This window comes from Periplaneta americana, chromosome 15, assembly GCF_040183065.1.
Source record: "Periplaneta americana isolate PAMFEO1 chromosome 15, P.americana_PAMFEO1_priV1, whole genome shotgun sequence".
Classification (NCBI taxonomy): domain Eukaryota; kingdom Metazoa; phylum Arthropoda; class Insecta; order Blattodea; family Blattidae; genus Periplaneta; species Periplaneta americana.
In genome coordinates, this window is record NC_091131.1 from 22,045,740 (window position 1) to 22,058,666 (window position 12,927).

A 12,927-nucleotide genomic window follows, 5' to 3' on the forward strand; every position below is an offset into this window, starting at 1 on the left:
TGCAAAATAAAAATAATTTAATAAAAGTCAATTCCATACAAATATATCATTTTATAATTTCATAATCTTAAGAGTTTCTTAACAGTTGTTACATCATTGGTCCCAAGTGCACAACTTATGCAAAGACATATATTGCACGCAATTACATGGACTTCCATTCAGAATGGGACAAATAATCTAATCATAACCACAAAAACTGTTTATGGAAATTATATTTAAATACATACCACACTATAATTAGAACCAAGTTTAGTGCACCTACAAGGTGGAGATCCTTAAGGACTTGAGCAACATTTGAAAGAACATTATTCCTATTAAATAGTGAACTAACCCTTCAACAAGAGTAATGAGTATAGGAAAGTGTCTTTCTAAATGGAAACTGCTCTTCATTCATATTACTTATGATATTTAATTCCTCGTATCATCATAATACTGAATAATACTTGCTGCAAACATTGTTGATGTCCACTATCAGGTGCTGTCCCAGCTGTGATAAACAAACATAATCACTCACCCTAATGTTTTCCTATACTATAGCCAGAAGACTTTGCTACTGGAATGAACAGTTTGTTGATTTTTTTTCTTTTTGTTAACAACTGTGGCAGGAATAGAAAGCTTATGCGTTGAGTGCATAAAGTCAAGCATTAGAAACAGAAGAAATTAGTGAGACTTAAACACTGGTCGTGAAAAACTCTGTTGTCCTAGGTCTTCCATAGAATAGCCTAGCTTTTTCTTATCTTGAAGTTTTTACTTCTTTTTTTTTCACCCTTGAAGAACATGACAAAATAGATTATATATCACAAAAGGCAGCTCTGTAACATGAAAAAAAAAAATCCAAAGAGCAGAATCTTCACTAGAATTTAAATCAAAACTACTATAAATAGTACACGTACATATTTCGATTTGCAAGTTATTATCCATGTTTATGAAGTAAAGAGATTCTATTTCAGCAATTTTAATTTATGCAGAAAACAAATACTACAGGAAGCTTTTAGAAAAGCACTTCTGAAAGACTCTTAAAGTCTATAATTGAAGTCTACTTGTGCATCATTATCACTACAATAATTAAAAACTGTATCGCTGTACTTTTAGGCTCTGAAAGTATTAGACGGATCACACGTGACTTTGTTCTATTTAATCACAGAAAACTCATTGAAAGATGAAGGAAGAGGCGTCAGTGCTGCAACTGTTCGTTCTTCACAAATACATCTTCATACATAATACAGTCGAACTCTTGAGGTTGAGACCAAAAGATCGTCATCAAAAAACTTTGTCTCAATAACAACGTTACCACTGCAAAACAAATGAACAATCAATTAATCAATAGAAAAATGATTTAAATTTAATCTTATTTCACAATATCAACGTAAGAATTAATGATATAAAACTACAGTTTTCATTCCAAAGAGAATGTCCAAGGTTGTGCCATTAGATTTGCTCTCTTTTCAGTATTATGAAACGAGTTTTATAAGATATGGCTTATATAAAAGGAATGAAAATATGAATATTGAGGGTTCTGTGAATTTATGATTTTATAACATTATCTTTCTTCTGTTTTGTGTTAAAAACACAACACCAAACTTCTTATGATGCGTCGCCTTCGTCAACGTCGTCATCATCATCATCATTGGCAATCAACTTTTTTCGTAAGGATGTTGATTTCATTTATAACTATACAATTAAAATAATTGATCTAATATGATCCCAAACTAATTTTCTTCCTATGACTGACACACTAATAATGATTTAATTTACATCAGTTAAATCGAAATTTGAATGCATTAATACAGGGTGATCCATTTGGGTATGGGTAAAATAAAAACACTGTTAAACATTTACTATGAACTGTGGAATATGATAAGAACTTTCTTGTGTTAAATTTTAACGTACCTTGTTAACATGTTTCGACCTATTTTCGGTCACCTTCGGAACTGGTCATTGTTGGTCTTGGCGCCTCTTGTTTCCTGTGTGGGTGCGTTCATAGTGTAGAGTCAAAGAGTGTATGTGTTTTGAAATTGAGTTGTGTGTTGAGAATATCGTTGAGGTGTGTTTTCGTGTGTCTCTATATTTCATACTGTTCTAGTGTGTTGAGTTTCTGGCTTTTTGGTTGGATGTGCAGTATTTCCATGTCTGTGTTGATGTCTCTGTAGGTGTGGTTGGCATTTGTGATGTGTTCTGCATATGTGGAGGTGTTTTGTAATTTTGTTATGGTTGTGATGTGTTCTTTGTAACATGTTTGAAATGATCTGCCTGTCTGTCCTATGTAGAAGTTGTTGCAGGTGTTACATTTGAGTTTGTATATGCCTGTGTGGTTGTATTTGTTTGTTTGTGTTGTTTGTGTGTTGAGATGTTTTTGTAGAGTGTTATTTGTTCTGTATGCGATGCTGTAGTTTAATTTCTTGAATGAAGTTACAATTTTATGTGTGTTTTTATTTTCGTATGTTAGTGAGATGTGCACATCCAACCAAAAAGCCAGAAACTCAACACACTACAACAATATGAAATATACAGACACACAAAAACACACCCCCAACGATATTCTCAACACACAACTCAATTTCAAAACACATACTCTTTTTTTTTTTTTTTTTTTTGTAGTCGACAGATATTGGAGAAAAATGGGAGTGTAAGGGTACAGTACATCAGTTATTCATAGATTTCAAAAAGGCGTATGACTCGGTTAAGAGAGAAGTTTTATATAATATTCTTATTGAATTTGGTATTCCCAAGAAACTAGTTCGATTAATTAAAATGTGTCTTAGTGAAACTTACAGCAGAGTCCGTATAGGTCAGTTTCTATCTGATGCTTTTCCAATTCACTGTGGGCTAAAGCAGGGAGATGCACTATCACCTTTACTTTTTAACTTCGCTCTAGAATATGCCATTAGGAAAGTTCAGGATAACACAGAGGGTTTGGAATTGAATGGGTTACATCAGCTTCTTGTCTATGCGGATGTGAATATGTTAGGAGAAAATCCACAAATGATTAGGGAAAACGCGGAAATTCTAGTTGAAGCAAGTAAAGCAATAGGGTTGGAAGTAAATCCCGAAAAGACTAAGTATATGATTATGTCTCGTGACCAGAATATTGTACGAAATGGAACTATAAAAATTGGAGATTTATCCCTTGAAGAGGGGGAAAAATTCAAATATCTTGGAGCAACAGTAACAAATATAAATTACACTCGGGAGGAAATTAAACGCAGAATAAATATGGGAAATGCCTGTTATTATTCGGTTGAGAAGCTTTTGTCATCTAGTCTTCTGTCAAAAAATCTGAAAGTTAGAATGTATAAAACAGTTATATTACCAGTTCTGTATGGTTGTGAAACTTGGACTCTCACTTTGAGAGAGGAACAGAGATTAAGGGTGTTTGAGAATAAGGTTCTTAGGAAAATATTTGGAGCTAAGAGGGATAAAGTTACAGGAGAATGGAGAAAGTTACATAACGCAGAGCTGCACGCATTGTATACTTCACCTGACATAATTAGGAACATTAAATCCAGATGTTTGAGATGGGCAGGACACGTAGCACGTATGGGCGAATCCAGAAATGCATATAGAGTATTAGTTGGGAGGCCAGAGGGAAAAAGACCTTTGGGGAGGCCGAGACGTAGATGGGAAGATAATATTAAAATGGATTTGAGGGAGGTAGGATATGATGGTAGAGACTGGATTAATCTTGCTCAGGATAGGGACCAATGGCAGGCTTATGTGAGGGCGGCAATGAACCTCCGGGTTCCTTAAAAGCCAGTAAGTAAGTAATACACTCTGACTCTACACTACAAACGCACCCACACAGGAAACAAGAGGCGCCAAGACCAATAATGACCAGTTCCGAAGATGACCGAAAATAGGTCGAAACATGTTAACAAGGTACGTTAAAATTTAACACAAGAAAGTTCTTATCATACATATTCCGAAGTGATACAGTGTTACAAGTTGTGTAATCAAGATGTATACTGAACTTTATTTGTTGAAACTTTGTGTATACAACATTGCAAGATGGGAGATTTCTCAGAACTCTACATGACTCTGTGCACTCTGCAAAACTCATAATGGTGATGCAATTCAGCCTATGCCCGTTGTAACATCAGAGGAGTTGCCCATTGTGCAACTCAAATCAAGAAATGGATTCGAAACACCTCAAAATCTGTGCTTCAGTGGCTAACCATGACAATATTTTTTAAAAATATTGGACTGCAAGAAGTCAAATAACTTTATTGTCAAACGCCTGGCATTAGAAAACAACAACAATAATAAATTAATATTATCCATATCCAATGGATCAGCCTAGTTTGGAATTCTGTATAACTGACAAGGCGAAATGGTAAAGTATTCAACATAAATGTATATCTTTATGTTCAGACAGATCCTTGCTCGATGACTCCAGGAATACTGACCGTAATTACTCGAAAACCCTGTGCCACACACTCTAACTGTTGTGGGATAAAAAAAGTTTTCCGAAGACAAAAAAAAAAAAAAAAAAAAAAAAAAACAATAAAAAATGTACGATGAAAGAGTAATGGAACGGAGAAAAATTCTCTCCGGTGCCGGGATTTGAACCCGGGTTTTCAGCTCTATGTGATGATGCTTTATCCACTAAGCCACACCGGATACAACCTCGGCGTCAGATAGAATCGTCTCAGATTAAGCTCCAACTCTTGGGTTCCCTCTAGTGGCAGCCCTCTGCACGTCATAGATGTCTATGAACGTAGGACCGAAGTCCACACATGTGCTGAGGTGCACGCGTTATGAGTGACTAGTTGGCCGGGATCCGACGGAATAAGCGCCGTCTTAAATCACGAAGTGATTTACGCATATCATATATATTATTTTAATGTACAGAAGTACATATGATATTTCCATGCAGATATTCTGCGTCATCATACGATGAAAGAGTAATGGAACGGAGAAAAATTCTTTCCGTTGGATCCCGGCCAACTAGTCACTCATAACGAGTGCACCTCAGCACATGTGTGGACTTCGGTCCTACGTTCATAGACTTCTATGACGTAGTGCAGAGGGCGGCCACTAGAGGGAACCCAAGAGTTGGAGCTTAATCTGAGACGATTCTATCTGACGCTGAGGTTATATCCGGTGTGGCTTAGTGGATAAAGCATCAGCACGTAGAGCTGAAAACCCGGGTTCAAATCCCGGCGCCGGAGAGAATTTTTCTCCGTTCCATTACTCTTTCATCGTATGATGACGCAGAATATCTGCATGGAAATATCATATGTACTTCGGTACATTAAAATAATATAAATAAAAAATATACTAATGGAAACATTCACAGCATTAACAATTTATTTTTTATGTCTGTTCCATTTGCAATTTTGGATATCTGTAACATGAAAATTACGCAATATTAGCATTTATCTGTCATATGAAAGCTGGTTACTTTTGAAACAAAGATTATGAAGGTAGTATGAAAAAAGAAAGAGGCTTCATTCGAATAAGCTGTGCACCCCACTTTGGACAAGATTATTTCTGAAAAAAGAAGTGCACAGAGTATTCGAGTAAATATGGTACAGTAATTACAAAAACAATATATAATTTTTTTCAAGTGTCGCAATTTATATTCTCGACCTAAAATCTTTTTTTTTTTATTTTATTTTACGACGCTTTATCAACAGCTTAGGTTATTTAGCATCCAAATGAGATGAAGGTGATAATGCCGGTGAAATGAGTCCGGGGTCCAGCACCGAAAGTTACCCAGCATTTGCTCATATTGGGTTGAGGGAAAACCCCGGAAAAAAACCTCAACCAGGTAACTTGCCCCGACTGGGAATCGAACCAGGGGCCACCTGGTTTCGCGGTCAGATGCGCTAACCGTTACTCCACAGGTGTGGATCTTAAAATCTTAATGGGCTCTTTTTATTTATGGTCCCTACAGGTAGGCCTAGTAATCTGTGTATCATTCATGAACATGTTAATCTACATGTTCCTATGAATTGCATAAGAAGACATAAAAATTATTAGAAAATTATGGTGCAGTAGTCTGATGAAATCGAATTTGAAACTGTACATTAATAAATTTGTTATGTATTTAACCTGTATTCACTACAAGTTTAAAGCATTTTGTCAATTTAATAAAATGACGGCAACAATTCTAAACATTTCTTTCTGTTCGTCTCAGCTCACAAAGGACTACTGGGTGTTCATTTCAAAGTGTGTCATGACGTCACTGTTGTGAGTCAGCAATTTGAAGCGAGTTTCAGCTTTCATGTCAGAGAAGTTGCCTTTTAATCAAGGTGTTCAATCTGAACTTGAGAACGTGTACTACGGTCTGTAAAGTCTGTGTGCTACCATAACCTCTTTCCAACTGTGTTTTGCGCGGGCAAGTCGTACGCACGGTATTTGTTATCATCGGTTGCATACGGCAACTTTCCACAATACAAATCAAATGCTCCGTGTCCATGTCAACAAATACGTAAGTAATCGTCTTAACCCTCTCCACATATCCCGACAGTAAGAAAAAACTCAGCTCAGTATGTTTCCAAACAGTTCACATTCCTGCCACTACAGGTGTTACCGTACGTATCGGTAATTATTCTTCAGAATTAACGCTGGACTTGCTAGGAAACTTCTCTGGCACATATGTAATATGCCTCTGTGGAAGTGTAGGAAGATTGAATTCTCTAGGCTCAATGACTAGCCACATGACGGCATACAGCGAGCCATGATACACTTTGAACTGAACACGCAGTATAATGTTGGTTTCTAGGGATGTTAATCTGCACTATAGTTTTCTATTACTTTCACCATGAGAGGAAGGGAGGGAAGAGGGAGAGGAATCATTTTGAATTGAATACAATTTAAACCGGAATTTTCACTTCAAAAGCCAAAGCACTAGCCATTAGGCTAATAGTGCATTTAAAAATTTTTAATTTTCATTCCTAATCTACAATAATTATTGTTGTTAGGAAGAAAGATGCTTACTTTAACACATTTGCAGGCATCATTTGTGACTCGGGCGCAGCCTCTATTAATGACTGCCATGTGTTTGTTGAATTCGGAATTACAAAGCCAAATTCAAAGAACCATTCTTCAAGACATCGCCCCTAAAACAAAAGCATAAAACTATTCTATTATTAGGCTTATACAGAAACATTATTTCACTGCAGGTTTGTAACATTACTGTAATGTTGAAAAATACACATTATTTCAAAATGATGGTAACATTTTCACATTATCATTATTATTATTATTTATTAAATATATCGGAGCTAAGAAGCAAGAAAAACCAGATCTGGGACGATTTCTACACCACACATGCGATGACATCACACGACTGGAAGAGGGCATCCTACGATCTCAGGCATGTGACCACACGCCTGGCAATACATGGCTTCCACTTCAAGCTATGCAAAACCAAAAGCTACCATGATCCAAACCCCATGTGTATATGTGATCTTTGCGAGTGTTTCTGTGACAGATACCATGTACTTACGTGCAAACAAAGGAAAGAATCACTGACACAATTCTGTAGTGAGTGAACGGCAAGACCAATGTGTCAGATTAAGTAATTTGTGCTACAGTGACATCTATGCACATTTGTGCGCAATTCTCTCTTTATTATTATTTATTAAATATAGTACACATCATTTGATATTCAAATTCTCAAAGTTTCAAGTTCTAAGTTTCGGAAAACATTTTACTCTAATTTCTATTGCTATGAAACAGGGGTGAATGCTAATCACGAAAGTTAGGCTTGCTCTTTTATTCATAGGGGAAGCTGGGAGGATATAATAATTTATAATTAATAAAAATAATCAAACCCACATAAATAATTTATTTTATAACTAGCCGTACCCGTGTGCTCTGCTGCACCCGTTAGAAATAAATATAAAGTAATTACATACGGGTAATTAAAATAGGACATTTGATCCAGGGAACATTCGTGTTTGATAGAAGGATAAATCGTTTAATATGTTACTTAATTTAAATTGTATTTAAAATATTAAAATGCGATCATTTTGATCCAGAGACCACTCATTTGGTGCAATGACAATTCCTTTAACACGTTTCTTAATTGTTATTACCAATTATTTTTGGAAAAGCGAAAATTAACAGAAAAATTTTGGCTACAGATTTATTATTATATTTATATTATATTATGAAAAAGTGTGTTGATAACAGATGTACTCGAATTAGAAAGTTTTTAATTTGCTGTGGGAGCTCTTGAATTTCAGGAGGAACAACTTTTACAACAGCGCAACATAATCTGCTTGGCTCATTACCCAATTTTTTGCATTGCATTTATTGCATATGTATTTTATGTATTTTAACACGATTCAATTGAGCATAGTTAAAATTTGAATTATAAAATAATGGATTGCTAAGCTAACGTACTATTACTGCATACTAAATCAATACACTCTAGTTGTTCGTTAATTCTCTGAGATAAAAATGAATATGTTCATAAACATTATTATAAGAAATACAGGAAATGAATATACAGAATAACCTATCAAGTTTTCTGTGCATAAGAAGCTATTTTAATCTTACCTGTCCTCAATTCACTCACAAGTTATTGTAATAACATTATAGCATTATGTCCATCTAGAGAAACTACACTTTCCAATGATGAAATAATAATTAATTATACAAATCGGTTAATTTAGCTTCCGATATCACTTCATACAAACACAGAAACATTGTCTGTAGGCTATCTTTCATAGCTTTCGATTGTTGTGTCCAAGGCCCCTTATAGACGAAGTCATTTGTTTTTTATTTCAATACACCGCCTTGATGGCAGTTATTTTAATTTTAAAACTCATTTATCTCATTAAATATCAGTTTTCTGAGAATAAAACTTATCAGAAATCATTTTTAAAGAAACTTTTGTTATGTAACATATTTCACAAAAATCAATAATAAGAGAGATATTTCGATTTATTTAATTCAGGCCCCCTTATAAGCCCCCTTTTAAATAACGTATTTTGAATGCCATATAGCCTATAATCTAAGTTACAACGAACTTAATTTATATTCCAATTTTTATCGAAATCCGTTCAGCCATTATCGCGTGAAAAGGTAACAAACATACAGACAGACAGACAGACATACAAACAAACATTTCAAAAAAGCGATTTTCGGTTTCAGGGTGGTTAATTATATATGTTAGGACCAATTATTTTTGGAAAATCGAAAATTACCAGAAAAATTTCGGCTACAGTTTTATTATTAGTATAGATTATGAAATCATGATGAGTCATGGATTATATTCGCTTATCAGATGTAGAAGTTCGATATAATATAACAAACATGACCAACAAAACAGTTTATTTAGTTTTTTCGACTCTGCCAATCAATGCATATTGTTGTATTGAGCACATATTCTCTATAATGTCTGTCTTCTCTTGAATAGTCCTTCGGGAAAATGGATTTAATAATAAGGTTTTAATAACATAATTCCGAACTCATTGCAATACTTCAAATTAATGTTTAAGAATTAATAATACATGCAGCAGCTAACACATGCATTCCGCTCATACAATTACATTGCACTCGCAAATCACAGCACATTCCCGCTGTCAATACTGCTCTATGTAACGTTAAATAGTCGTTGGTGTAGCTCTCGGACCAGAGCTTCAAACAACACATAACAGAAGCATGTGCGCCTAGGACGGACCAAGAAGGAAGGCACTTGCGCACGTATCATATTCTCGCTATTTCTACCTCTTTCCTGTAGCTCCGAGAAACGAGCAAGCGTTGCGATACTTGAGGTGTGCAACCTGCGGATGGTATTACACCTATACAGTATTCCAAAAATCAAAATAAATTTCAATGTACGTAATCCCATTTTGAGAAATACACATTCTACGAAAATACTGGGCTTGCGCAGCAAGCATAGCATGCCCTGAGTAAACGCCCCTGCTATGAAAAATGGCAACTCCACAAATTAAATTGTTTTGAATTCTTCAGCTTGCGATAAATTCAGTAATATTGGTACAAACGTTGTTTTGTAGATATTTCCGAATTGACTATCTACCACATCATTGAATTGGACGTGCTATTGCCACTGATCTGACCTATCACCCTTGACCTCCCAGGTCACCAGACTTGACGCCACGTGACTTCGTTTGCGAATATGTGAAGGATGCAGTTTATGTGTCACACCCCAAGACGTTGAAGAAGTAACCGAAGAAATCATTACTGCAACTGCACCCATAAACAGAGATAAGTTGGACGGAGTGTATTAAGAATTTGACTATCATGATCTCACATACTATCACAAAAGAGACACATACTTTTTCAATTTATATTTTGTTCATTCCGAAACAATTTAGTTCATGTTATAATTGCATACTCGTCTACATTACATAACCACATCATTACATTATACGAGGTGTGTTTTTTAAAGTATGTACATACATACATACATACATACATACATACATACATTTTTTTTAATAACAGAACATTAATTTTCAAATACTTTATTTTCATTCTGTACTTTACACTTTATACTATTTCTCCACATAGTCACCATCATTATTGGGGCGCTTGTCATAACGAGAAACCAGTTTTTGTATGCCTTCGTCAAAGAATAATGCCGCCTATGATGAAAGCCAAGTCTGCATTTCTTGTTTCACTACATCAACGTCGTTGAAATGTTTTTTACCAAAGAATTTCTTCAGATGAAGAAACAGATGAAAATCGCTTGGTACCAAGTCAGGACTGTAGGGAGGATAGTCGAACTGTTCCCAACCAAATGATGTGACGAGATCTTATGTTTGTTTGGCTGTGTGTGGCTGGGCATTATCACGAATCAAAAGGATTTCACGCGAAAACAATCCCGCCGTTTGTTCTATATTGCACAATGGAAATTTCATACTGTCGCACAATAGCCGTTTTTGTTGACTGTCGCATTCCTGGGCAAGAAATAGGCCAAACACCTTGTCGTGGTCTAAGGCATCCTGTCTAGGACTCGTGTTACGGAATGCGCGCTGGTTCGAATCCTCATGGAGGAAGACATTTTTTCATGACATTTCGGCCAGTGCATGGGACCGGTGCCCACCCAGCATCGTGGTGCACTTGGTGAGCTATGATAGGTAGCGAAATCCGGTTGCAAAAGCCAACTATAACGACTGGGGGGGGATCATCGTGCTAACCACATGATACCTCCATTCTGGTTGGATGATCGTCCACCTCTGCTTCGGCATGTGAACGTGAGGCCAGCAACAGGCTGGTCAGCCTGGGCCCTTCAAGGGCTGTGGCGCCACGGATTATTATTATTATTATTATTATTATTATTATTATTATTATTATTATTATTATTATTATTATTAGACAGCCAGATCATCCAATCTTACCTCCTGCGATTATTTTCTTTGCGGATTCATCAAATCTAAATTCTGTACAATAATTCATAAACATGACCTGATCTGCAAAAAACATTAGAATAAATGACAACCAGTAAATAAATAAGATATATCTGTTTTTTATGGGACCAATTTAACTAGGGAATGTGCCCACTTTGGCCGAAGCAGCGTACATTCGTTAGTTTCTGGACGACCGTAGACACACTCTGTATTGTATTTTTCCCTAAACAACGCAGTTTAATGATTAGAAACACATATATTACCGGTATTGATTACGGTATTCATAGTTTTAATCAGAATTAGGAACTAATAAGTTATTCATTGTTTTGTGCGACCTAAATATATTTGGTTAACAATATCCCATCAATGTTTATTCTCCATATACTTATTACTTGTCAGTTACTGAAAACAATGTATATAGGCTAAATAGTACTACATTCACAGAATTACACACAAACGCTAAATATAAATAATTACCTTAAACAATATCTTCTGTTCCAATCTGAATTTTTCCATTGGTTCAATTGAAGAAAAGTTTATTTCCCGTGAAACTGCTCGACATTTCAGGACCTTCTTAGGAACTCTTGCTTCATGTTCTACTTCAGGTACAGACCTGGAAAAGTGTACTTGCAGTAATTTGTTAACGTAACACACTGTTACCCTACTCTACTTTCATTTTTATGCGAAGCAGCTTCGTTATAATTATCACGCAATAATGGTATTTTGACAAGTAAGTTTGGTATTTTTCTACTGATATATTTATTATTTACCTGATTTAATTCATTCTAACCTACAAATTTCATCCTTAACATCGTCTGTCTTTCTCTACCTTTGAATCACTGTGTTCTAAATAGTTGTAGAAAACATTACCTTACCTTCCTTCTAAATACTAATATCATTTTACTGCATAAGGTACTTACAGATCTTCGTTCAACTGCCATAAAATTTTTCCAGTATCTGCATCCCGCAAGTTCATCCAATTTCTACGTTTGTTGTCAAGAAAAATGTATCCAATTGTATCATAATCACATACACACAATGAAAACAGTTTTTATTAAAATCTAAATACTTTAATTCACATGAAATATCTACATAAATGAAATTAAATTGATAAAGCAGAAAAGGATACACTTGAAAACCTTTCAATATATCTTCACCTTTAGGTGCCATTTCAAAATCCACGTCCTCTAGTTCTGGAACTATATTAATTAATGTCTAATTTTACAATAATCTTAAGCAATTTGGTGTTTAAATCATTATTTGCAATACTTTTTTTCATTAAAAGAAGTGTATTTTACAGTACGTACGTTGGAAACAATGATTGGCTAGTCGTGATAGCCAAACTTACGAGGATTGTCGTGTGTGTAGCAGTGAGGACTTTTATTACACAGTACTAAAATTGAAATACACCGAATTAACGTTTTGAAAAAAACTACTGACAAACAACGTATTAATATCTATTTCTTAACGCAAGTGGTGGGTCGTAGACCCGTGGAAACATTGCTATAACCACTATGACCACCAACATTGCTTTTACTCTTTATTTAATTCCAAATTTTGTTCAGAATATTAAGCTCATTTTAAAATATTAAAAATA

At 35.2% G+C, this 12,927-nt stretch overlaps 1 protein-coding gene across 1 annotated transcript; it reads right to left on the minus strand.

Moving 5' to 3' along the window:
* PrBP (Prenyl-binding protein) lies at positions 1-12,867 on the minus strand. The gene is made up of 6 exons (XM_069846808.1): positions 12,638-12,867; positions 12,460-12,529; positions 12,251-12,313; positions 11,808-11,943; positions 6,943-7,064; positions 1-1,293 (listed from the first exon to the last, which is right to left on the minus strand). The coding sequence occupies exons 2-6, from the start codon at positions 12,498-12,500 to the stop codon at positions 1,212-1,214; spliced, it is 444 nt and encodes a 147-aa protein (XP_069702909.1). The 5' UTR covers positions 12,501-12,529; positions 12,638-12,867; the 3' UTR covers positions 1-1,211.
* Between the last annotated feature and the right edge of the window lie 60 nt (positions 12,868-12,927).

Excerpts from the sequence above, each read along its gene's own strand:
- PrBP (XM_069846808.1), bottom strand. The coding sequence starts at position 12,500 with ATGGCACCTAAAGGTGAAGATATATTGAAAGGTTTTCAAGT. Across the intron at positions 7,065-11,807 it reads AACAGAAGATATTGTTTAAG|GGGCGATGTCTTGAAGAATG; the intron begins GTAATTATTTAT and ends CTTTTGTTTTAG. Across the intron at positions 1,294-6,942 it reads ATGCCTGCAAATGTGTTAAA|TGGTAACGTTGTTATTGAGA; the intron begins GTAAGCATCTTT and ends TTTGTTTTGCAG.